The sequence below is a fragment of the Miniopterus natalensis genome, chromosome 12, assembly GCF_054644295.1.
Source record: "Miniopterus natalensis isolate mMinNat1 chromosome 12, mMinNat1.hap1, whole genome shotgun sequence".
NCBI lineage: Eukaryota > Metazoa > Chordata > Mammalia > Chiroptera > Miniopteridae > Miniopterus > Miniopterus natalensis.
The window spans coordinates 64082022-64108830 of NC_142092.1; the positions used below are offsets into that span (position 1 = coordinate 64082022).

At 52.6% G+C, this 26809-nt stretch overlaps 1 protein-coding gene across 1 annotated transcript in view; it reads right to left on the bottom strand.

Annotated features, from left to right (window-relative positions):
• COL27A1 (collagen type XXVII alpha 1 chain) overlaps positions 1–26809 on the bottom strand; it is a 118907-nt gene that overhangs the window by 76956 nt on the left and 15142 nt on the right. The window contains exons 4-12 of the mRNA XM_087822867.1: positions 25705–25758; positions 21672–21725; positions 14611–14664; positions 13135–13188; positions 5552–5596; positions 4884–4937; positions 4410–4454; positions 1537–1590; positions 586–630 (exon numbers count right to left, since the gene is read on the bottom strand). Of these exons, the coding sequence (XP_087678993.1) occupies positions 586–630; positions 1537–1590; positions 4410–4454; positions 4884–4937; positions 5552–5596; positions 13135–13188; positions 14611–14664; positions 21672–21725; positions 25705–25758 (459 nt within the window). The remainder of the gene's footprint in view (positions 1–585; positions 631–1536; positions 1591–4409; positions 4455–4883; positions 4938–5551; positions 5597–13134; positions 13189–14610; positions 14665–21671; positions 21726–25704; positions 25759–26809) is intronic.

A 26809-nucleotide genomic window follows, 5' to 3' on the forward strand; every position in this document is an offset into this window, starting at 1 on the left:
GTAGACTGGGGGTTACTGCTGAGCCCCTCTTGTGGTCACACCTTCTGTGGGTCTGCCCAGCATTCCACTGCCCTCTGGCCTGGTGTGTGCATGGGTGAAACTGGTGACACTAAGACAACACGGAGACTGAGTAATCTCTGAGTTAGCAGCACCGACACCTGGCCAGGCCAAGATCCCCCAGTCCAAGCAGGTCCCTCAGCACAGACACTAATGACCCAGACAGCATAAACCCCCACCCCCCAGACACAGAACTGCACTGCAGAGCAGCTGGTGCCCAAGCATGCACACGTGTACACACACACACACACACACACACACACACACACACACACACAGGCCCTATCCCAGAGGGACCCAGAGCCCACAGGAGCCCCAACACCAGCCGGAAAGCAGCCACTCTGTGTTCTGACAAGATGCCATGAGGCCCAGACAGCCCCACGTGCCAGCCACACACTCAGAGCAGAGCGACGGCTGAGCAGAGAAGCAAGCAGAAGATGCCCAGGCCGTAGGTGGACAGGGCAGCGTGGCCAGTGGGAGGTCAAGTTCCCCCATAGAGTCTGCGTAATAGACACGGAAAATCTTTACCGGCCTACCCATCTTGCCCCTCTTGCCAGGAACACCAGGCAGGCCCTGTAGAGGAAAACACAGGCAAGAGGTCAGGACAAGGTTCTAGCAGGGGACAACCAGCTCCAGAGCATCCACAATAAGGAGTCACTGAGGGCCTAGCATCCAGGCCACATGCAAAGTAGATGCCAGTTATGTGCACAGAGGATGCATGGCCCTTGTGCTCTGTGGAGCTGGGGTCTGCATGAACGTGAACTGGGGGGAAGTTCCAAAAAAGTACCCAGTGTCCCTAGTAATCAGCTGGTGCTCACTAAGTGCTCCCGCTTTCCTAAGATTCTCTGTACCCAGCTTGTTGATAAGGTTACACCTGAGTTCCCAAATATGGGCTCAAGCAGGGAAAGGACAGAGAGGAAGGTCCAGAGGCCTGCAGGCCATACAGTCTCTGTCATAATTACTCAACTCGGAATGAGAGCAAACGCTACCACAGGTGATGCATGAGCAAACGGGCATGGCTGTTCAACAAAACTTCACAAAACCGAGCAACTGGCACCATCAGCCCACAGGCCATAGTTTCAGACTCTTGGTCTGCAATATAAAATGGGCCAATTTCTCATTTGCTGAAAGCCCTTCAGAAGCTCCCAGTGCTCTCAGAACAGAGGTCTTTTCCTGACCTTGGCCTCTGAGTGACGTATCACTTGGCTCAGGTGCCACCTCCAGCCTCACTCTCCCCCCATCCCCCCTTCCCACCTCACACTCAGCACTTGGACTGTATCGCCTGTTAAACCTGCCAAGTTACCATATGTCCCTGACTTGGCACTCTCTGTCTGGAAGGCATCTGCCTTGCCTTGTACCCTTAGTGGACTCCTACGGAACTCAAGGGCATCTGACTAGAAGGGATTCCATGGCTTCTCCAGGCTGGCACCTGGCAGAGGGGGTGGGCGAGTAAGAGGTAAACAAAGAAAGCATACTCACTCGCTCTCCATCGGACCCTGGCAGGCCGAAGAGCCCTGGGAGTCCAATGTAGCCCTAGGAAAGAGCAGGTGGGGGGTCAGAAGGGCCGAGTGGTGGGGTGTGCCTAGCCCAACCCATCCCAGCCCCTGTGCTGCCCCCACATCCCAGCTCCTCTTTCTGGCTGGTGGCAGTGGTGGCTCCGGCGGCTCCTCGATGACATAGGCCTTGAGGCAAGTGCATATGCCCATGGACTGCATGGTGCTGGCTTCCACGATGTAGTCCAAAGGCACATACGCTCACGCCAGGGAAGGGCGCGGGCGCTCTTGGGGGGAGGCCCGCCCCGAGCCGGGGCTCCAGGACCTGCAGGAAGGAAGCTCTCAACTGGGTTAGATGCTAGAGCGGCCCCAGGTCCTTCCCACCCCCCAGGGACGCTGTGGCTTATGTAGTGCCTCCTCCTAGGCCTTGAAGCCTAGGATACGGGGCTCACATCCACCCCTGGCCACCTTAGTGCTGGCAGTAACAGCAGATGCCACTGCAGCCTGCTGACGTCCTGCCAGGTGGGCCACTGCATTTAACCCTCCCAAGGACCCTACAGATTGGCCCTAGTGATCCAAGGACCCTAGTGATCTCCTCACTAGACAGACTAAGGCTCTGGAGCTGAAGGATGGAACTGCTCAGGGGTGGAGTCCACCACCCTAGAATGCACCTGAGTTTCTGCCTCCCAGGCTTGGTTCACGCTGCGCCACCAACCAGACGTGCCCTTCCCACCCCCGTGACTGCAGAGCAAACCTCCCAAGCCAGCTCGAATGCTCTCTCCTCTGGCAAGCAGCCCTGACACCCCCAAACAGAAGCAAACTCCTCCCTCCACCCCAGCACCGCGCTTGCGCCTCAGTTCATGGGATTTACCACTTTCTCCACTGTATCTTCACTATCTGTGTCCGCGTTTCACATCCTCATTAGCCTGGGAGCTTCTCAAAAGCAGGGACCTAGCTCACTGCTCCTTTCACTATCTGCCTTCTCTAGGTGTTTGTGGAATAACTTAAGAATAGCTATAACAAAAGCTAACATTTACTGAGCACCATCTATGTACCAAGCCAAGTTCTCTGTGCTTTGCGTGCATTAGCACACTTACTGCATCTTCATTACATCCCCAGAAATAGGCGTTATTAGTTCCCTGTAGAGGTGGGACACTTAGGCCCAGAGATGGGAAGTCACTCACCCAGGGACACAGCTAGAATGTGGTAGAGCTGGTATTTGGATTCAAGTCATCTGACTCCCGGGCCAGCCTCCTAAATACTCCGCTACAGTGCCTCCCACAAATAAGCAACAATGCAAGCTTACAACCTTCTGGACTTCTCTAAAAGGCCAAGAGGTACGAAGCCTTCTTCTGGGCACCCAGTATAATATCCATCATCTTAACAAGTGATGTTTGGTGATCTTTCCAAGCAGAGCTTATAACCCAGAGTCACAGGTGAGAAAATGGGCTCAGAGAGATGCGGTTAACTTGCCCAAGATCCTACAGCCGGTTAACGGCAGAGCAGTTCTCAAAGCTAGTTGCTCTGACCCCAAAGCCTGCACTCTGCCTACTTCATAAATATGAGATTAGAGATGGCAGGGTTGGGAGGGCAGATGGAATGGCCCAGCTCACCCAGGCTGCTCAAGGCCCTGCGACCCTGGAGAGGGGTGTGCTGGGGCCAGACCAGCTCTCTCTCTACATGTAGACTGAAAATGCCTCCAGCATGGCAAATACCAAGCAGCCCCAAGTGCTTGTCTCTCTCCTCCTGTCTTGTCATATCGGGGACCCTGCAGCAGAACTGAGAAGACTCCTCTGGGTTCAGAAGGACCCTCTGGGGTCACAGTTTGTGAGAACAGCTGGATTAAGGGAGGTTCGACATCATAGGACAGGAGCCTCCTCAGCCCCTGTCATGTCACCTGTCAGCCTCAGCATGTCACCACCATCATCATCACATGATATCATAAATAGCTTTGGCTCAGGAGTGGAGGGCACATCACACCAACCTGGCCTGACCTCGAACTGTGTGGCCCATGTGCTGAGCACTCTTTGAGAGGCAGTGAGCCCAGCCCTCAGGGCCCCTGGGTCCTCATTGTAGCTCCATCTTAGACATGCTATGCAAACTAGGGCCATGAGGTCCCCACCGCGAACCCAGTTTCCTTCGATGTACAAAAAAGGATTCCACCAGATCATCTCTTAGTCTTCCAAACTCCATTTACTTCCATTCAATCCCCCCAGAACCTTCTCTACCACCCCACAGCTCACCTGGGAGCCCCCGCTTGGTGCTTCCTCCTTAGCCTTACTTGCTTCCAAATTCCTGGTATCCCCACAACCATGCAAGAGGTAGGATGGACATCACTCCCATTGTAAAGATGGGTAAACTGAGGCAGCTATCTACTCAGTGTTTGCTCCCCCTTCAAGGAGGGGGACTGTGGATGCTTTATCAGCCTCCAGACCTGGGCAGCATTCACCCATCAGACACCACTGCCCTCCCCAAAGGGTGGTCCCCTCTCCCTTGGTCAGGAGCTGGAGAGAGGTCTCTGAAGATTCCAATGACAGGAAAAGTAGCCTGGCTTTGGTTCCTGTCACTTGGGATGTGCTGGGGACTGTAGAAGCTGTGCTGTGGCCAAGCCCCCAGCCTACCCTCTGCCGCTCAGTCTACCCAGCCATGGCTCAAGCCTAGCTCAAGAGTCCCCATCACCAGGCCCCCTTGCTATCTCTCTGCTCTCCAGGGAGCACTTTGGTGGGAGGGTCATAGCCCCAGCTTCCCAGCAGACACTGGGTGGAGGCTTTCCAGCCCTGATCTCTCTCAGGCCCACTGGAGGGACAGATAATGCCCACCCAGGACCCACCTGTATGACACTTGTCAAGGCCCACTTACCCGGCTGCCTTTGGGGCCAGGGTCTCCTATAGGTCCAGGTAACCCCTGAAACATAAAAGACAGAGGGGCAAGGACATATGGAGACGCTCTACTTGCTGCCAACAACCCAGGGTGAGTCCTGTCTCTTTTGGGCCTCAGCTGCTCCCTCTGTTGAATGGGAATGGGTTAGACTTGTGGGTCTTTACACTGAGCCCCAGCTATCCCAAGATCCCAGGGAAGTGGCTCAGGGGGAGACTGGGTGGGAGAAGCCTCTGGAGCCCTACTCCCACTGCACCAGAACTCCTCTCTTTTGTTCTCTTACTGAGCATCCTTGCCCTGCTGCCTTGGTCCAGCCCCCTGAACACCCCTTCCTTCAGGGCCCACTCAGCAGGTGCAGCTCCTTGGCCCCCAGTCTACCACCTCCCTCTGCCTGGGGCACCATGGCCATCTCCACACCACCATGGCCACAGAGCTTCCAGAAGCCATATACTGCACCTGCCTGCCAGGGTAACCTTTGGCCCCTGGGCTGCCCTCAGGTCCTGGCCGCCCCTGCAAAGGAACAGAGAGAAACATGAGGAAAGGAGAGACCCTGCCCAGCTCTGGTCTGCAGGGCAGTGGGGGGCTGGGGCTCACAATGGACAAAGAGAAGGGTGGGAATGTGAGAAGAAATGGGAGGAAGGGGAAGCCACTGGCCTGCTGGGCCCCCAAGCCCACCCCTCTGCGAAACCGGTCAGACCAGCTCAGAGGGACAAAACCCCCTGTGCTGGCCGCCCAGGAATAAGACAGCACTGAGGAGGCCTGGCCGGCTCTCCCATGCTGGCAGCCACTGCTGTTTGATTTGGGCCAGGGCAGCCAAAATTCCTGCAAACCCCATGGCGGCGTGTATAATATCCCCTAACATCGCCGGAACAGGCCAGCTATTCATGGTTCTAAGCGGAGTTGAGCAGCTCATGCCAATGCCAGGCAGGCGTGGACTCCAGCTCCTGCAGGCAGATGTGCTTGAGGGAGAGGTGGGGTGGGGTGGGGGCCCCAGGAGGATGGGAGGTGCAACCGCCTGGCTCTGGGGCTCGCTCATGAAGCAGGGCCCAGGGAGGAGGCCAGGGACAGGCAGGGGCTAGAGCACAGGAGAGCCAGCGGGGTGGGGCTGAGGCCGTGGTCCTCACCTGTTCTCCGGGGTGCCCCGCCGGTCCAGGATAGCCCTTGTATCCCTGTGGGGGAAGAAACCACATCAGGCAGAAGACACAGCTGGGCCTGTGATCGCAGTGGCCCAGCCTCCCCGCCTGCCTTCTCAGCACTGCATGCACCAGGGCAGGGATGCAGTACATGTTCAATAAATACTTGCCGAATGGATATATGTACATGGGGGTTAGCAGGTGCCTATGGTTTCCTCTCTGCTGCTAATGGTTCTTCAACCAGAAGCATCAGAGGGACTGTTCACTCCCTGGGCAGGTTTGTGAGCTGATCTAACATACAGAGAACCCTGCAGACATCCCGAGCATGTGCAGAGCGTGCACACACACAAACATATATACTCGGCACCCCCGCAAGCTCCCAGGAAGCGGGGCTCTTAATTATAAACAGCAGAGGCGGGCTGACCCGGGAGGCTGGGGGAATTTTACAAGCATTCCTTCTGCACCTACTCATGCCTCAGACCATTTGATGATATGATTGCATCTCAGTGTGGGACCCGTGAGATGGATTCAACATGGCTGGGTGAGATTCTTCCTCATGGGCGTGTGCTCTGTTTCCCGGTGGGCAAACTGAGGCCCAGGCCAGAGCAGGCATGCAGCATGGCTAAGATCCCTTGGTTTAGACTGCTCTGGATTCTGCTTCTGCTTCACTGTGGGCTGGCTGTGTGACCTGGGGCCACTGATGTCACTCTCTGAGTCCTAGTTTCCACTTTTGTAAACTGGGGATATAATCAGTGGCTCGTGGATTACACGATACAATGTGTGTAAAGCACTTAGCACAGTATCTGGCATCGAATCCCAGGGCCCTGCTGTTAGCATCATGACCTTCCCATCACTCATTCAACAAACATTACCTGAACTTCTATGCACCAGCACCATTCTACGCATGAACAAGAAGACAACCTCCTTTGCCTTAATGGAGCTTACAGTCCAGTTAAGGAGATACAAGAACAAATAACTATGAAGGATAATACCTGGGGGAGGGGAAATGGGGAGCAGTTGTTTTCATGGGAGCAGAGTGTCAGGTTGGAAAGAGTTTGGAGACTGTTGCGTAACAATGTGGATAAACTTAACACAAGTGTACACTTAAACATGGTCAAGATGATGAATTTTATGGGATTTTTTTTAACCATAATTCAAAATAAAGTTGTACAAAGAGATAATGCATGGTAGTGATGAGTGCCTTGAAGAAAAGTGAACAGAGTTAGAGGTCAGAGAGAGGCAGTGCTGGGGGAATGCAGCTGCAGGTAGACAGGCAGGGAAGACAGCTCCGAGATGTATGAGGTGAGAGAGCTGGACATGGGTCTGGCTCTCTGGGGAAGGGCATTCCAGACAGAGGGAACAGCAGGTGCAGAAGCCCTGAGGCAAGAGCACTCATGGGGGTGGGAGGAAGAATGAGGTCCACGTGGCTGGAGCAGAATGAGCGAGGGGTGAGAGGCAGAGGGGCGGGAGGGGTCAGAAGGAGCAGGAAGCCAAAGCATCTGGGGCACTGGTATGAGCAGAGATGTGTCATGACATGACCCACGTAATCACCATTATTACCTTTCTCCACTTGGAGTTTTCGGACAAAGAAGAAAAAGCAAAGCCTTTGAATCGAGCCTTGAGCTCTGGGCTGTGTGACTTGGCACAGGCGATTGGCCTCTCTGAGCCTCACTCTGCCATCCTCTGCCTGCCTTGAGGGGTTGCCGCAAAGACCCAATCAATAACGGGGCAAGGATCCCAAGAGAAGCGGGGAAGGGGGCTCCGGAGCCCCTGAGGATCACTGACTCCTTGGACTTCCTCTGCAGCCAAAAGAAACCTTCTAGACATCAACGCTTTAGCAGAGACGTGTGGCCAGTGAAACCCCAGGAGGAGACTTCAAGTAAACCCTTTACCCAGGACACAGCTAAAAGGAAGCTAATGATCATCAGGCACAAGGAGTGTGGCCTGCCCTCTGCCTCGCTCAGCATCAGCTCATCCACTCCTTGCAATCATTCCTGGGAGGTAGGAATTACTGTGCATATTTGCCAGATGAGGAAACTGAGGCTCAGAGAAGCAAAGTGACTTTCCTGAGACCACACAGCCTCCCAAGGGCAGTGCTAGGCTGTGACTCTAATCTACATACTTACTGAGGCCCAGGGCCAGCTTAGAACAGCCAAAGAACCACTCCAGGAAAGAACTCCTTAGAGACCCACCTCCCTGGGACAGAGCATGCAGATCCCAGCAGTAGTCCTGGAGCAGAGGATGGTCACAGAGCCCTGCAATATCTGAGTCGGAAGGTACCTAAGCCATCAATTTGACGACCTCCTTTCTCACTGGACAGGCTGAGAAACTGAGGTTCGGAGAGGGGAAGGGACTTGCCCAAGGTTACTTAGCAAGTTATAGCCAAGCCTGGAAGGTTCCCCAGGACTCTAGACCAGCTGGGCCGCACTTTGTTTAGAAGGCGACAATTTCTAGGTCTGTCCCAGTCAGTGGATCCTGGAGGCCTTGAACATTGCCATGAATACCCGTTTCTCCTGGCCGGATGGGAGCAGGAGACCGAGCCCAGCCACAGCACGGGGCTGAGGTGAGCAGGAGGTTCACATGCTCCCTGAAAGTACCTTAACAATGTTTACCAAGCTGGGGCCAGCCAAATAGCTTCAAATGATAGGGCCCCAGGACCTGCCATGATCTAAGCCATTATCTTCGCCAGGGCCCCAGCAATTACGGGGCAGGCACTGACCGCAAGGTGTACCCGCGGGCAGTGATTTCTCCTCGTGTGATCGGGGCCTGACTGGCAGTAGGGGACAGCAGATGCTCCAGGACAGCTCCAGGGACCACGGAGTCTGCAGCAGGCCTCCAGCTGCCCAGCAGGCGGGTCTGCACAGGACCCATGTTTATAATAGAGCTTGGTCTATATTTTGGTTTGGGAGCCAGATTAATCATTGCTTACAATGCCCAAGGAGAAACCAGACATCACCTCACTGTTGCTGCAGACAGTCTCCCTGCCGGCTGGGATGCTATTTGGGCTTTGGGAAGGGAGAGGAGGAGGGTCCTGCTTTTGCCCAGGGGTACTAAGGACCCACATGTTCACCCAGGATCCACCTCACCCTGCAGAGGCCCCGGCTTCTCCTGCCTAGCACTCCATAGGACTTCCTTACCACCTTGCGGCCCACACACCAGACGGGGCAATCAAGAGGACAGAGTCCCATTTAATAGAAAGAATCAGCAGGAAGAAACATGCCAAGAGGTAGGATGACCCATTACATGATGCTGGGAAAGTCCCTGCCGCTCTCGGACCTCCATTTCCCCGGCTGGCCTCTCAGAGCATCCTGTTGGCTCAGGAATGACAGGATTCTGAATGTGAGGCTTTTCCAAAAGCACAGCCCATCATGGCACAGCCAGGCATCTCACGCCAAACCCTGCTCAGGAGGCACTTGAGACATCAGGGCAGGAAGGTACAATTTCTGTATGGCTCATTCATTCTACGAAGGTTTGCTGAGCCCCCAATCTGAGCCAGAGCCTGTGTTAGGCACAAAGAAGGCACGTGAACAAAACAAGCTCACTCCGCACCTTCTAGAAGAGGTTAGGGGTATTAAATACATACTAAGAGGCACAAAGGAGGAGCACCGAGTGCTTAGAGAACATAGACTGTCAGCCCAACAGGAGCAGGCAGGCTTGAAGGAGGAGCCGAGTTGGAGAGCAGAGCGGAGCTGGACTTCAGAAAAGGCAGTGGGCGTGGGCCCCAGAAGCCCAGAGCAACTCCCCCGTAGGGGAGCCTAGAGAAGGTTCTGGGCAGGGGCTCTGCATGGAGCTGGGAGTGCTACATCCAGGTAGAGAGAGTAGTTCTGCAGAAAGGCAGGAAATCGCCTCAGGCAGCCTCAATCACATCCCCAGATGACCCCCTCTATTACAGCTTGTCACAGAAGGTGGTCAACTCAGGTGGCATAGGGAGGCCTCCCGGCAGGGTGAGGGTTACAGGAGGGAGCCAGGAGGAATGAGTACCAAAGGGCATGTAGCATTGGATGGAGCGAGGATTTCTTCACAGCGAGTGCATGGTGGGACAGCAGCCCTGTGTATTGTAGGATATTTAACAGCATCTCTGGCTTCTACTCAGAAGCTAGTAGCACCCGCCTCCCAGTTGTGATGACCAAAAATGCCTCCAGACATTGCTAACTGTTTCCTGGGGCACAAAGTCACCCCCGGATGAGAAGCACCAGCCTACAGGAGAGAAGGGAGAAGGGTCAGACTAGGGACAGCACGGGACTCTGCCCCCCCAAGTTGCAAATGATGTTCCGGTAAACTTCTTGGCTAGTGGAGGGTGGTTAACTGGTAACTAAGCAAGATGACTTATGGGGCCAGGTGGGCAAGACTTCAGCACTTCTTCGAGATCATCATGATCATTCATACATTCATTTAACAAATATGTGTGTATTGCCTCCCATGCACCAGCCCTGTGTTAGGTCCTGGGGATGTAACATCTCATTGAACCCTCCCAACCACTCTGTGAAGCAACCGAGGCTCAGCGAGGCGAGGCCCCCTGCCCAAGCTCACATAGCAGGAAAGGGACAGAGCTGGCTTCCATCCAGGTCTGTCTAACATGGTCCATGCACCCACCCAGCTCTCAGAAATCAGCTCAGCAAAGCTCCTCAGCAAGCATCGCAGGCGATGCAGAGAAACAAACCTCCACGGGGGAGCCTCCTTTTAACCTGTAGGGCCCACTCTTATTTGAGAAGCTGTTCTCTCAGCACAGTGGAGAGAAAAAGAGTCTGAGGGTCACAGACCTAGGTCAAATCCCAATTCTGCCGCTTAGGGACCCCGAAAGGTATTTCCATTAAACTGCTGGCTCTCATTCTTGGCGGCACCTGAGAAGCTTATGCCAGGGTCCCACTCAAACCAATGGAACCAGGATCCCTGTGGTGGGGCCCGAGCTCCCCAGGGGTTCTAATGCATTGTGAGGCTGGGAACCACGGCTGCAGACTTCACCCTCCTCAAGGCCCCTCGATGATCTCAATTGCATTTAACACCATCACTGGCACAGGGCCTGGTATATAGGCATGTGTTTGCTGAATGACTGACTGGTGGAATGAACCAATGAACAAACGAATGAACGAATGAATGAATGAATGAATGAATGAGGCCTATCTGGGCCTTGGACTTCTCAGCTGTGAAACGGCATAATACTGCCTTACCCCTGGGAGGCTACGGTGAGGAATGAATGTGATGAGGAGCGGCCACTGTCGTGCCCCTCTGCCTGCCACACTATTTAACAGGGAGCCCTCCCAATCCAAACGCCTTTCTCTGCATATTTTGCCTCATTGCCCTTTCCGTCTTCTAACATATCTTATATTTCTACTGTTTTTCTTTTTATTGTCTGCCTCCTCCCCCCAGAATAAAAGCTCTGGGCAGACAAAGATTTTGTCTATTTATTCAGCTCAGTGCCTGGCACACAGAAGGCATTCAACCCGTCCTGGTCAGTAAAAGAAATGAGTAGGATCATTGGTGCCACTCTGGGGTGACACCAAAACTCAACATGCTGATAAGCAGAGGATGCTGACCTTATCTTTCCCCTACCAATGTCCCCCTTCTCCCAAGGCTCTCCGCAAGAGATGAGGCAGAAGAGCCCCCCCAACAGGGCCAGGGCAAAGTGGCCACTGTTGTCACCAAAGATGCCTGTGGAGCACAGACTGCTTACAAACAGTGACAATTCCAGGGACGGTTGCCCACCCTGTCGGTCCTCCTTCCCCACCCCCTGGGGACCTGAGCTCCGCCATGCTCTGCCCACCACCCTGCGTGAGCAGGTGACACAGGGCTGCCGCAGATCAAACTCCTCCATGTTTTCCTGGGCTGGCCTGAGGGTGCAAATGGCTTTGCCAAATAGTTTTCCAGCCACACGGGAGGCTCTTTCTTAATTTACAAAGACACCTCTCCCTGCTCAGGTGAGCTGGTCCATCTTGGTTGGGGGCTCTTGGCCTCCCTGGACATCTGCCGAGAGCAGGGAGCTCTGGAACCCAGGCAGGAGCCGGGCCAGTCTGTTTTCCCATCTCTCGCCACCTCTGCTAGACTCCCACCACCATGCAGAACAAGACCACCACTGGCTGCTTTATGAGCCAGGGCTGGAAGGAGACTTTCCACTCACACCTCATCCATCAGAAAGTGCTGGAACCCAGAGGGGAAGTGAGTGGGGAGAGGGAGTCCCTCTGTGTTCTCTGAGCCAGAAAAGTCATGTTTCCCCAGCTCACAGCCAGCCACAGGCTCTGGTCTGGAGAAAGGGATGTGGGGGACAGGAAGCTCCAAGTCCCTTGTGTCACGCGGACCCTTGGAGAAAGGGCAGGATGGAGCCAGGAGGCACCACAGCTGTCCAGATGAGACCCAGATGGCCCAGAAAGATGGAAGCTGTGTCCACAGCTGGAAACCAGGGTAGAAGCTTAAGACATGGAGACCTACATTGATGTATCTACTGGAAAACTCATCAGCCATGAGAGATTTCCTTGCAAAAAGCAGTTGACCCTTGGCCCACATTGTCCTCCTCCTGTTTCCTGGACACCTACTATGTGCAGGCCCTGTGCTAGGCTCAGGAAGGCAGGTGACAAACCAGATTTGCACAGCCTGGTTGATAAGGCTGGACTCGGGGTATAAATAACTAAGCTACGATGGGCTAGGGGTCCTTGAGCCGAGTGGAGGCTCCTGGCCTGAAGGCTGGAGTTCCAGGAGGGCTTCCTGGAGTGGGTACAACTAGAGTTGTGATGAGGGACCCTGGCTGGGAAGCTGGAGAGAAATCCAGGGGCACGGTAAGCCAGAGACCCACCATGTAGGAAAACGGTAGACTTTCCCCCACGGGCGTTTAGAGAAGGAACTCCCCCGGCTTGGTTGAAGCAGGGATTGGGGGTAGGGAAGCATCACAACAGCTCGGAAGGTACAGAGAACTTACTGCCCTTGCAGAGCATTTGCCTTCCCCTGCAGCATACCAGGGAGGGATGAATGTTAGACTCCGAGGTTCTAGACTCGCCCAAGGCGACACAGCTAGGACATGGTGGAGCCGGGAGTAGAACCCTGGTCTGACTGACCCTAGAGCCCATTCTCCTAATTTCTCTGCTGCAGGCTGACAGCCCAGGCAGTAGGGCGTCAAAGGAGGGGGGTTATTGTCTCCATCCCAGGTGGTAGGAGGCTGAGGCTCAGGGAGGAAATACACAGGCCCAAGGCCACTCAGCCAGCTGGAGGTACAGCCCTAGCTGACACAGGCCCTCAAGGCTCTCACAACATTCCTTCCACCACCCATGTACTCCTCAGGAAGGCCTCCAGGAGCAGCTGGACCCCTAGAGGAAGGACAGCAAAACAGGGCCACTTCTTGTCACACCCCAGTAACCATGGTTAGGGGGACCTACTCCAAGCCAAGGTGCTGCCTGCCCCAGGCAAGCCCAGCCCCTCCCAAACCTCTCCCACCTCCCACCAATGTTCCAGATGCCCAAGGGAGCTGGGCTGAGGATAAGGAGATGTGGAAGGGGGTGGGGGACAGGCCGTTCACAGCACTCCTGCCGGATGCCCCTGCGTGCTAAGAAGCCCACTGAGCAAGGCAAAGCATCAAAACCAAGGAGTACCTTTCGTCCAAGAGGTCCTGGATCCCCAGGGAGCCCAGGCAAGCCCATATCGCCCTGCAAAAGAGACAAGGGGTGAGCTGGGAGAATGGGAGCAGAGACAGATCGAAAGTGTGAGCGCTCATGGCCAGTTATTCGTAAACAGGATTCATGGAGGCCCAGAGGCCTCAGAGGAAACTGGGGGCCTCTGAGCGGGGTGAGGGCAGCTGAGTGGGCAGGGAACCCAGCCCCTCCCCACATAACCCAGTCGCTCCATTGGATCTATTTTCTACCTTGGACTTCAGCATAGGATACCACTTGGGAGATGGGTCCTGAATATTTGAGAACCACTGTCCCAAAGGGCATGTAATTCATTTGTCCCATTCCAATCAGCTGTCTCTTCATTCCTAGTCCTTGCTGGGCATGGTGGTCACCAACCAGTAGGAGGCATTTCTGCCACCAGCATGAGATCCGAAAACAGACACCCCAGGAGAAAGAGAGAAGCCCGGGCCCCTGAACTTCATTAGACCTGGGTACCGATCCTGTTCTGCACCTCCAGCAAGCCACCCACAGCTCGGGCCTCTGTTTCCTCATCTGCAAGCTGGGCCCATTTGCCCTGGCTCATAAGGTTCCAGGGAGGAGCAGATGGGAGAGTTTGTGAGCATTTACACCCAGTGTAATGTGTGAAAAAACTTATCAGTGAGGCTGTGAAGGAATGAGCCACCTGTGACTCGGGGAAATCAAAGGGATCTGCACTTCTATGTGATCAAGCCAGGCTGAGAAGCAGTGTTCTGCCTGTCAGGAGGGCTCCTAGGCTGAGTCCAGAAGGAAGCCAGACAGACTGGAGCAAGTGTTCCCTCCAGAATATGGAGGCCTGAGAACGCTGGAGGACCTTGCTTGGAGTTCTGGGTCCTCCTGCTCCTGAATGTCCTGCCCTCCTTCCAGGCCCCTTGATTAATTATGGGGCAGATGCTTCAGGGAAGAAGGAAGTCCTTTGACCTAAGTGTTCTCTCTTCCATGGGAGAACCTCTGGTCTCGCAGCAGCCCTTCAGAGTTAGGAGCCCTGACTCGGGCCTGCTCGCTTCCCACCTCCTAGAAATTCACAGACCTATCAACCTCAGAGGGGACTTTGAATGTCTTTTGGAAGCTTCCTGGGTATGTGCTACCAAGAAGCTTCTGGATGCCAAGGGTCACCTAGTAGGCCCTACAGAAAGCCATGCAGGGCATTAAGCAAAAGGACACCAAGAGTGTCCTTAGGCAAAATCTTCTGTGGGTTTTACTGGCTGCAACCCCAGAAGACAGCAGGAAATGGCTTTGGGTTTGGTGGGGAAAGGCAGAAGGACTTCAAAAAAAACCAAACCAGCCAGCACTGACCTTTCCAGACTTTCTCAGCTCCTGCCCTTGTCAAGTGGCAGCCCAGGAGGGCTCACCCAGAGCACGGCAGTTTCCTCACTGTCCACTCTCCCACTTCCCTGAGCTTGGGGGTCCCTGGGAACCTACCTTTGTCCCATCGTGGGCCTTTCCTGGTGAGAGCCCCGGGTCCCCTTTCTGTCCCTGAAACAAAAACAATTCCACTGATGTCTCCCCACACACTGCTCTAAGCCCTGACCCGTGCTTAAATACACACTGCTCTGAGCCCTGACCCGTGCTTAAATACCCTCCCATCCATCCACCACTCACACAGCTCCATTACTCCTGGCTCTAACACCTTCCATAGCCCCCCACTGATTGCATAATGAAAAAGTCCAAACCCTCCTTTGGTGTCCCAAGTCTTTGGTCATCTGGTCCCAGCCATCCTGCCCAGGCTTTACTCTCCTGACAACCGCCAAACACACAGAGACAGGGTCCCCTCTGCTCTTCCCCAGACCATAGCCTGTTCCTCAGCCAGCTGCCAGGCCCTTGCAGGCAGTCACTTCTACCTAGAAAACCATTCCACAGTCATCATTAGCCAAACACATTCTTCAAGATGCAGCTTGAATGTGTCCTCCCCAATCTGGGCCCACATACAGGTGACACGACCTTGCATGTGAGACTTGCTAGGAATGCCTCCGGGCTGGTTCCCCTGGGCTCTCAGAGAGCTTCTGAGAGACACATACAAGAGGTGCACCCAGTTCAATTTTCCAGGATGCTCCCTCATCACTCTAATGACCCAGGGTCAGTGCAATAATGCACCTGCACCTGTGCACAGCCCTTCAGAGTTTGCAACATTCCTCACCTCACTAGATTCCAACAACGGGCCAATGAAGTGGCAGGGGAGTGTTATTACCCCTGTAACATTTTTGGGGAAACTGAGGCCAAGAGAGAAGAAAAGGGACAGTCTGAGGCCCCCAGATGAGGCGTTGGCAGAGCTACGACTAGAACCCTAAAGATGAGTTAGAACAGGGAGTAAATCAGGGAGAAACAGACACATGCAGTGGGTCCTCAGACAAGCAGTGGGTCCTCAGTCAAAGGCAAGCACTCTTTGTGTTGAGCATTTGGGAGTGTCCCCATTGCAAAGATTCTGGCTCCTGAGAGCATGGGGCTCCGAGAAAGGGCCCATGGACAGTTCACCAGCTGCGTCTCCTACAGGGCTGGAAAGAGTGCTCCTGGCTGTGAGCCCGCTCATTTGGCCCAACCTGGTTAAATTACTCAGCAAACAGCCCTTTGGAAAGTCAGTCCACCCTGATGTCACCTTCCAAGAGTCCCTGATCCCTGTCCCTCACCCTCACTCCCACGCTCCCTCTTCCAGCTGGACCCTGAGTCAGAAGTCCTGGGGTGAAGCCAGGGACTCACAGTGGGAACTCAAGCAAGTCATTTCACTTCCCTGGGCCCTGTTCCTTACCTTCAAAATGGGGGCTGCGCAGCACACATACACAGGCATGCACACACTCACACACATGGACACACGCATGCACAAGGGCACGTGCACATGGGTACATACATACACATGCACACACATGCACACAAGTGCATGCACACACTTTCACACAAGTGCATGCACACACATACAGGTGCATACACATACACTTATAGGCACATGCACACGCACAGACACAGGTGCATGCCCCCACACACATGCGCACGGGCTCATGCACACAGGTTCACACACATGCACATAGGCGCATACATACACTCACACATTCACATGGGTGCATGCACATACACACATTTATACACACGCACACACACCTGCCAGCTTTCCAGGTTTTTTGGCAATGAGCCAATGAGATAATGAACATGACACATGGGAGGGGCAGTTTGGCCAACATCAATTAATTCCCATTTGGCTCTTTTCTTCGTCAGAACCCAGACCTTCCAAACCCTGACTCAGCCAGTCTTCAGAAGAAATCACTGCACTCCAAACTGGAGAGGGCTTTACGGAGGGAAGGGAACAGCCTTCCACTGCCCACCCTCCGTGTCCAATGCTGTGTCAGGCCCCCTCTCTGCTTCGGCTCCATTAGTCCTCTTAACACCCACTTGATGCAACTCAGGACCAAAACAGGGTTCAGAGAGGCTGAGTCACAGCCTGGGGTGACACTCAGGTAAGAGGCAAGGTCTTACTAGGTCTGACTCATCCCCAGTCTGTCTGAGTGTACAGCTATTGTTTACAAATGGGAACCCTGGGTACTTCTCCCAAACCTTCCAGGTGCCCCAGGCTTCAGGGCAGCCCTTCCCTGCTAGGACCCCAACTTTCTATTCACTGGGCCCCTCTGGTCACTTCTGCAGAACCTGCCCTCTGGGATCTCACACCGTGGCTGCCCCTCACAGACACTCTCCCACCCTCTGCTCTCCCAAGCCCAGCTCCACTACCTTTTATGTCCATGATGCCAGGCCAGGGCTACCCAAGATTCCTATGGCCAAAAAAGGGCAGCAGCTCTCCCCACCCGCCCTTGCCCACCTCAGTCTACAGCTGGTAAAAGAGTTGGGCTTAAAAAGCTTTAGGGGTGGGCCTCCATGTAGCCTATTCTGTCATTTTATAAAAGGGGAAACTGAGACCCAAAGAGATGATAACCTTGCTCCCTTGCTCAGGGTTCTCATCTGGGGCATTTTAGTTAGTTATGGGATTTTCTCTGCATTCTCAGCAGCAGCACAGTGCTTGGGATGTAATCCTGGCCCTAGGAGAACATCTACAAGTACAGGTCTTTATGGACCACCTACTGTGAGCCAAGTCCAGGGCTGACTACGGGGAATACCACAGTGGGGAGCTCTTGAGGGTGAAACCAGAGAGATGGGTAATGGTAATAATAAGCCTAGCATTTACTGAGTAAGCCTCTAAGCTCTCGACACATAAATCTATGTGGTGGCAATTATCACTATCCCCATTTCACATATGAGGAAACTAAGACACAGAGAAGACAAGTTGTCTAAACTCATACAATTAGTAAATGGGACTTAGATTCAGACAGTCTGGTTTCAGAACCCAAGCTCTTTACATTTCAATACACTGCAGATAACAAGGGGAGTCCTGGAGGAAGTTGAGGAGAATTGAGGGTAAATCCCTAACAGGAGTTACAGCTAAGCTAAGGCTGGAGGAAGACAAAGAGGGGAGCCAATGAAGTTAAAGCTCAAGAAATGCTCCAGGCACCTTGGTCAGGTGAAGGTGACTTCAGAGATGGAAAAGGCTATGCATCTTCGCAGTCATACCCCTGCATCCCCAGTAAGAGATATAAGAAATATACAAACTTTAACTAATGGTTTACATCCTGGTGAGGAGGAACACCTGGTCGCCAAAGCCAGCTCTCCAGCCCAAGAGCCTGTGTGATCTTGGGCAAACCCCTTTTCCTCTCTGCATACGCAACAGTAGACAGCCCAGACTAGTTAACAGAGCTTGAACAATTAGAAGATGGGTGAGAAGGTATATCGTAAACCATAAATGCTACAAACATAGTGGGAATGGGAACTATTTTGAGCTCCTGTCCTGCAGGTAGGGTTGTGAGGTGAAGAGATCTAGCCTCAGCTCTGGAACATCCTCTGAAGATTCACTGGGCTTCTCACTATCACTACTACTATTTCATGTGTTTAGAAGTTCTGGCCAATGCAATAAAGCAGGAAAAACAAATAAGGCTACTAACCTTTGAGGAAAAGGAGACAAAAGTATTTCCTTCTTTGCAAAAAATATGAGTGCCTGTCTAGAAAATCCAGGAGAACTAACTGAAATATTGTTAGAATTAATAGGATAATTCAGTAAGAGCATGGTTATAAAATAAACACAAAAAGTACAAAAAGTACAAAAGCCAGCAGTTCTCCTCAACAGCTGAGAGCCAGCTAGAAAATAAAATGAGGAAAATATTCCATTCATAACAACAAAATATAAAATTTCCAACTATAAACTTAATAAGAATTGTGCAGGGCTTATGCAATAAAAACTATAAAAGTTACTAAGAGACATTTTAAAAACTCAACCAAATGGGAAGACTTAATATTTTAAAGATGTTGATTCTTCACAAATTAATATGCATATTTAATACAACTCCAATAAAACCCCAAGAGGGTTTTTAAAGGAAATTATTAGGATGAGCATAAAGTATATCTGACAGAATAAATAGCCAGAAATATTTTAAAAGAACAGGGTTGGGAAGACACACAGTAGTATAAAGATAGTAAATGTCATAATATAAAATAGTATTTTACTAACATAAAAAATACAAACAGCAATGAAACATACTTGAATGGACTAAAATAGACTCTGATCTATCATACAGTAATCAATGGAGGAAAGGTTATTTAATACATGGTTAGCTATTGGAAGGAAAATAAAGTTAGGGCCCTACTTCATGTTACCCCTTACTGAAAATTCATTCCAAATGATGTAAAATTTTTTAGTACAAATGATATTGTGAAATGACTAGAAATATAAGTGAATGACTAGAAATATATCTGATCTTAGGATGGGAAAGAAATGTCTAAGTATAAAAGTAAATAACCATACATTGTACATTTGGGTGGAGCCCTCTCCAAGCTATCTGACATATTACAAGTTCCTAATGAGTGTGAGCTATTATTGTTAGTAAAAAAAATAATAATAACACTTCCATTTGTGAAAAATCATCATGAACAGGCAAACAGTAAATGGAAAATATTTATAAGGTAGATGAAGTCTTATAACCTTAATATGTAAATATAATTTTTATAAATCAAAAACAAAAGACAACATCCCAAACCCCAAAATAAACAAACTCATGAATGGTGAAATACAAATGGAAAACAGAGAAGAAATGCATTCTTCTCATAAGATCAATGAAGTGAAGTGAAAATAATAATGAATTATCTTCTGAAAATCTCCTCTTCTAATGTCAGCAGCAGCACAAATTGGTTTAATCTTTCTAGATGGCAACTGTTAATAAAACAGTTATAGCAGCACTTACGTGGAAGGCAGATTTTAAATTACTCATGTATATGTATCATCCATGTATGTGCATACACATATATCTACATATCTATTTCTATGAACATGTTAATTAATATATATTGTTTAATCCACAGAATAAGGTCAGAAAGCTGTAGAACTGAACTGCCTTATGGCTACAAGTATGGGCTTTGGAGTCAGGCATTAGAGGGTTCAAATCCTGTTTCTGCCACTTATTAGAAACGTGACCCTGGGCAAGTTACTTAGCCACTTTGGACCTTAGTTTTCTCATCTGTAAAATAGGGGTAATAACAAACCTCCCCTTCACAAACCTTATCTGATCATGTCACCTCTGCTGAAAACCTTCGCGGGTCTTCCTGCTGCTCTTTGGATAAAGTCCGAAAGTCTTGCCACCACATACAGACGTGCTGCCCTCCCCAGCCTCCTCCTGCCCCTTCGCCTAGCTACCTGCAGCACTTCAGACCTCAGTTCAACCTTCCCACCCTCTGGGAAGACCTCCCTTAACTCCCAGACCAGAAAGGTATATTCCTGAGTACACCTGCCCATTCAAAACAGCTGTTGACTCAGCATCCTGAGGCACCCCATGACCTGGGACACCTGAGGCTTCTACAAAGCAGAAGTCTTCCAAGAAGGTCCCCTCTAGAGAGGAGAAGCAGGTCCTCCCAGGGGACAGTGTCTGCATCTGCTGGAGCCTCATTTTCTCTACCCATAAATGGGTACAGTATCTCCACCCATCTCTTAGATCTTTGTGGGGATCAAATGAGACAAGCTACATAAAGAGTGTGCACAGTGCCCAGCACACAGTAAGGGTCCAATATAAGGTGGTTATTATCATCAGTGTTTGCCTTGTTAAAACCCAGAGCCCCTCCAGGCAGCTCCTGGGCACTGGGCACGTGAGGCCTCCATGCTCGCCTTCCAAGGAAGGACCCCAGCCCAGCCCTGGCCGTAGAGTCATAGACCAACAGGGGCTAAAGCTAAGCCACTCAGCCTTTACAGTGAGCTTTACAAGGAATGACCTTGGACCTGGGCCAACCAAAGCCCAGAGGTGCTCTTCATCTGGTTACCCCACAGAGGACAGTCTGGGCCGGGTGACCTCCTAACCAGGAGTCCCTCCGCCCTTCCAGGCCTGCCCCACGCTCCTTCAGCACAGTTGCTGCGCTCTCGGCTTCCCTGGCCCTGCATCTCCCTCCCCCTCCTCCCATTTCTCCAGCCATTCCTCAAGACTTCTCCCCGTGACCTAACTATTGCTGGTCTGCACTCCTCTTGGCGCCCTTGCTTCTCACTCCACCCACCGCCCCGACAACCCTGTTCTCCGACCACACCCCAGGAGTGGACTGAGCAGCTCCAGGCTGGAATTCCCCACAGTCGTCAGAGCACCAGTCACGCCGGTCCCTGTGGTCTCATCGAAAAGTTCACCAGGGCATCCCAAGAAGGTTCCCTGGAGACAGCTCTGTGCCAGCCATCCCCCAAGGTTCTATCTCCAGCTCAGAGCTTTTCTGGGTTTCAGAGTGTTTGTCCTTGAACCCCTCCACCTGGCTGGACTACAGGCTCCCAAACCAACATCATCTTACTCCTTCTTCATGGTTCCCAGGTTCGGGCCCCCAGGCTAGCACTGGGAGTCATGCCTCTCACCTCTCATCCACACCAAGTCCTCTGTACCCCACTTCCACACTGTGAATGCGCCCACTCCCCTCCCCCACAGCCCCAAGCTGGCCCAGGCTAGCCTCATCTCTCCCCTGGATCACCCAGGTCTCTCTGCCTCTGCTCTGGTCCCCTCCTCCAGCCCATCTTCCCCATGGCATCCAGTGATCTTCCTGACATGGTCTTTCCACACCCCTCCCCAGCTCCTAAGCGGACATGCGTCCCCAGGGTACATCTTAGGACCTCGCATCCTTAGTCGGACATTCAAGGCCCTCCCCCTTTAGCATCAAATGACCTTTCCTCCTACTCCCTTTGTGGGCTCTAGGCTCCAGCTATCCTTCCCCCCAGTGCCTCCCAACCAGAAGCTAAATTCCTAACTCCTCACTGTGTCCCCAGCCTGGCACAAGGCCTGGCACTCAAGAAGTACCCAGGGAATACCTGTGGCTGGGCATGGATCCTCTGCAATGACCCTGAGGACCTACCACCAGGAACCCCTAGGAAGCACCCCAAATGTGGCCCTAATTTCAGCCCCTACTCCATGGTCCAGTCTCCAGATCCCACAGCAAATACTCACTTTGGCTCCAGGAGGGCCTGGGAGGCCTGGGTTTCCATGAGGCCCAGGAGGACCCTAAAAGAGAAAAGAAACACAGAGGTGAGGGGAAATAGGGTCCATCCCACTTCCTACAGCAGTGTCAGTCTCCTTCTGCCACCAGGTCTCCTCCCTTCACCAAGTATGAGCAGTGTTGCTATGGGCCACTTGGATGCCTGGCCCTGTGCTAAGCATTTTCCATTCATTATCACATTTTATCCATTAACCCACATGATAAGTGCTATCACTATTCCTATTTTGAAGATGAGAAAGCTGGTGTTCAGAGGCTGGTGAACTTTCTCAGGTCACCCAGCTGCTCAGGGACAGAGCTAGATCTCAACCTCAGATGTGACTTCATAGGACAACCCCCTAACAGCTGACTTTTACCCCCTTTCTACACCCTCTCCAGCTGGCCACAACGGCCCTTCCCAGCTGGCTTCCTCGGCTCAAAGCACGCTCAGCTATTTGCTTCTCTGCTCCGTGCCCGGTACTTTCTCCCCTCACCGTCTTTCCCATGCTGTTCCCATCATCTGGCATGCCTATCCCATCCATCCCCTCCAGCTGAAACCCAACCCATCCTTCAAGACCTGGCTCAAATGCCACCTCCTCTCGGGAACCTTTGGGGACCTGTCCTGCCTAAAGGAAACTTCCACCCTTCAGACTCCAGTTGTACTACTGTATGAGCCTTGGGAGTTGAGTGTTCAATGAAGGGGATGCTTGGCCTCTCTGGACAAAAGGCATGGTCCTCCTGTGGCCACACAGTCAGAGCTCTCCCTTGGATTCCTAGAGGCTCCGAGCTTACAGCATCCTCCAGGGCCCAAGGAACAGCTGGGAAGCCTGAGCCCAGAGAGTCAAAGAGTCTTGGCCAAGATCACACAGGAGAGTAGTGGCCAAGCAAAGGCCGGAACCAAGCCTGTTGGCTTCCAGTCCAGGGCTTATTCATGGCACTGGATTTTCCCAGGCCATATCCAAATCCACTACAACAGCTGGGTCCAGTTATGTCCACTTTCTCCAGCAAGGGCCCTGGACCACAGCCTTGCAGCCCAATTATAAAAGCAGAGCCCCAAGAGTTGGATAATTCCTGAGGGTCTTTATCCAGGAGGCAAAATCTGGGACTCTGGGGGTGGGGGAGAGGTGCTTCAAAAGCCCCACCCCACCCCCCTCACCACACCAGCCTCCAGACACACTGCCCTTGTCCCTGGCCACTCCTGACCCATCTGGCTGGCTGCGTATGAACTTGCTGCCTCCCTCCATCTCCGAGGCCAACTTCCCAGCTGCAGTCTGTCACATTCCAACCAAAGCACCTCCCTCTTCCTCGATGCCTGAACTGGAACTTCTCCTTCTCTGAAAACATCTAGAAAAAACAGTGTTTAGAAAGCTCACTGAGCCTGGGGGGTTTATAACGGTGTCACAGGTGACCCTCCCTCTAAAACAATCAGCCCCTCCAACACATCACCAAATACTGTCTGCCATCACAGGCTACAACCAGGATATGTCAAGACCTGAAACCACTCTGAGCCTCCCCATGCCCAGCCTCAGTCTCCCGTCTGTTCTATCAATGACTGGGACCCAGTAGTCTCTAAAGAATCTGGAAGACCTCAGATGTTCACCCCAGCCCAGGCTCCTGTGGTCCGATCTCAGAGCTCAGCTTGAATTAGGCAAAGGTTGAGTGGGATGTTTGAGGAGGGGCCCCTGGCCAGCACCCCAGAACCAGGCATGGGCTCTGCGAGGTCAAGGGTGGCCACTTCTCCCGAGTCATGCCCCTAGCTGCTCCAAAGATGGTGGGCTGGAGCACTCAGCTACCCCATCTGCAGCTCCTGAAGGTGGGGGCTTCCTCCTTCCCTGCCCCCACCTCCCCACCCCTCTCCAGCCACTGCCTTGGAGAGAAACGAAGCACATAGTTGAGTGGGAGCCAAGCAGACCGATTCTATAAATGCTGCAGCCCAGAAAGGGGGGTGGGGGCAGGGCCCAGGGATTCCCCAATGTCCTTCCCTGGATGGGCGGATGGACTGATGGGCTGCGGGAGTATGTGAAGGTGGGAAGGGGCATGTCCCTGACCTCAGATGAGGCCCCGCCCCTCCCTAAACCCCAGAGCCACCATCTGTACAGAGGAGATGGGGTTGTTAAATCCCAGCATTCTATTATCTTTGGAATTTTACGATCTATGGAATTTCCAGTCTAGAAACAGGATGGGGGGTGGGGCTGTGGCTTACGGAGAGACAGAAGGATGTCAGGAGAGTCAGTCACTCGCTTATGGAATTTCAGAGCTGACAGGAACCTTAGGATGTGATCTCATGTTATACAGATGGGGAAACTAAGGCCCAGAGAAGAGAAAGGACTTGTTACGATCACAGCTTCTTTGTGCACATGCTCTTGACTCCCAGACTAGAACTCATCAGCAACCATTTGCCCAGCACCTGCTGTACACAGGGCACTCTGTGAAGTGTCGTGTAAGAAAAACAGGCAAGCAGGGCCTGTCTCTGGCCAGAGGGGCTCAGCCGAATGGATAGAAAATTAGCACAGAGATGGCTAAGACCATAAGCTCTGGAGTCAGACCATGTGGGTTAAATCCTGGCTCTGGCATTTACTTTATGTTTGCCTTTATCCAAAGTGACTGAACCTTTCTGAGCCTCAGTTTCCTTACCTGTAAACGTGGATAATATTGAAACTATTTCTCAGGGTGGCTGGGAAGCTAAAATGAGATCAAGCATATGCAGCTCAGTAAACAGAGTTCAGCGACTGATGTGAGTTTTAGAAAGTGGTCCGTGTCATTCAGGGAGCCAAAGTGCTGAGGGAGCTCTGAGAAGGGGTGCTCATCAGAAAAGGAGCTGGCATTTGATCTGAGCCAGGGATGGAGGAGGAGCTTGCAGAAGAGTGTGTGCCAGGCTAAGAGGATGGCCTGAGCAAAATTCATAGGCGGGAGGGCTCGGAGGAGTGTGGGGGCATGGGCAGACTGCCCGAGCCTGGAGTGCTAGGTCAAAGGGCCTCATCCTGGGCCCAGGCTGCAAGGTCAAGGCCAGCAGCGGCCGTGACGCCTCTGTGGTCCTAAGCTCTGGGCACGTGCTCCAAGGAGACTCCAAATCCAGGAGGAGACGCTGCTGCTGACAGCAGATTCCAGAGCCCTGGGCCCAGAGCACAGGGCCAGATCTAGAGGGAACTAGGGCTCGAGTAATTGTATAACCAGAACCATCCGCTGGGCTCAGAGCTAAAAATATGCCCCAGGCAGCTATCTCTGCCAGGGCTTCGCCAGGCACCCAGCGTGGGAAAGGCTGATTCAGCCTGGGCACAGATGCCAGGCGCCATGGGTCTCAGTCCTCTTGGGAAGGGGGCAGGTTTCCCTCTAAGATGGAGGGGTCCCAGCACATGGTTAAGAGCCTGAGTTCAAGTCCTGGCTCTGCCATTTATTAGATGCTTGCTTTCTTCATCCCTAAAATGACAATGATCATACAGACCCATGGGGTTCAAACAAAGCAGCATTTAGTGACATGCCAGGCACACAGGAACTGTTTCTCACTCAGAGGCTCAGCTAGCTCACATCAGCCACCTCAGCCCTGCCAAGCCACCCTCTGGCCTCCGGTTGAGCCTCTCAGCACAGGGAGCACACCGACTCCCTGGCATGGCCCGTCCAGGTGCCTATGTCAGCATCCCTACCCCAGGATGGTCCTGCAGATAGGAGAAGACGGATGCAAGGGTCGTGTCCTCCCAAGTCAGCTTTTTCCCTGGACAAACACCAAAGCCCATCAGCTCAGGAGATGTGGTCTGCAGAAACCCCTTCCCCACCCCAGGCTACAAGAGTCATACTTACAATGGACAACTGAGACCCTGTAAGAGGTCATCACTTTTCCATGCCATGTCTGTCCACACAGTACCCCTAAGAGCCCTATGTCCATTCCACTGGAAAATGAGTGCCAGAGAGGGGCAGGGAACAGCTTGAAGACATACAGCAAAACTGGGACTACAGGGGCGTGCAGACTAGAGAGCAGGCCAGAGCTCCAAAGGATGGTGTGTGCTCACTTACCCGAGGCCCCCGTGCACCGGGGGGTCCAGGGAGCCCAGGTAGTCCAGGGGGACCCTGAAGAGAAAGCAACACAGTGTCAGTGCCAAGTGGCATGATGAGAGAATGGGTTCAAGTATTCATTCAACAAACCTGTCCCAGAGCCCTGCCCATGGCTGAGAAGGGGGCTTCCCTGAGGTCCTTGTCTGAGAAACTCATGCTCTTTGGGGTTTCCAGGCCTCTGCAGCTACTATTTCTCAGTTTCTGATGCTCTCATCTTTTATTATTCAGCTAACTTAGTTAGGGTGTCACCTCCTCCAGGAAACCTTCCCTGATCACTCCTCCAATTCGGGCCAAGTTCCCCTTTTTCCTTCTGCTATATTATTCATGGAATTGTCTGCTTAGAAGCCTCCCAACAGACCATAGTCTTCTCAAAGGAACTAGTGGGATATGAGTCATCTCTCTCTCTCCAGGGCTCAGCCAAATGTTTGATAAAACAGCAACAGACCTCAGAACTCAGCCAAGTTCTCTGCAGAGCCAGAGCAGAGAAGGGACTTGTCCAAGGTCACACCAAGCATCTTTGCACCACGGAGATGCAGTGTAGCATAAAGGACACAACCATCAGACAGGCCTGGGTTCAAATCCCAGTGCTGCCACTTATCAGCTGGGTTTCAGTGAGTTCCTTAACCAGCCTATGCCTATAAAATGGGGGAAATAATACCCTCCTCCCGTATTATCATGAGAATAGAATGCGAGAGGGTAAATGTGTAACACAGTGCCCGGTAAGTGATCATCGCTCAAATGTCTCATCCACGTCAGTGGCCACAGCCTGGCCCAGCCTTCATCACAGCTCCCTGAGAACCTGCGGCAGTCCCTTTGCCTTCTCCCCACCTCTGCCTTCTCCCCTCTCCAGTCCTCCACAGAGCCTGGTTCATCTTCCCACTGCACTCCCCTGCTCAACATTTAATGGCTCCCCATTTCCCACAAGAGAATGGCCTAACCCTGCCACATGGCATTCAGGGAGCACCTGTCTGGCCTCGCCTCTTTCCTTCACTCAGGGAGGGGGGCAGCCGAGCAGACCTACTAAACAATGCGCTGGCCTTTGTTTAAGTCCCGGTTTTGCCACTTG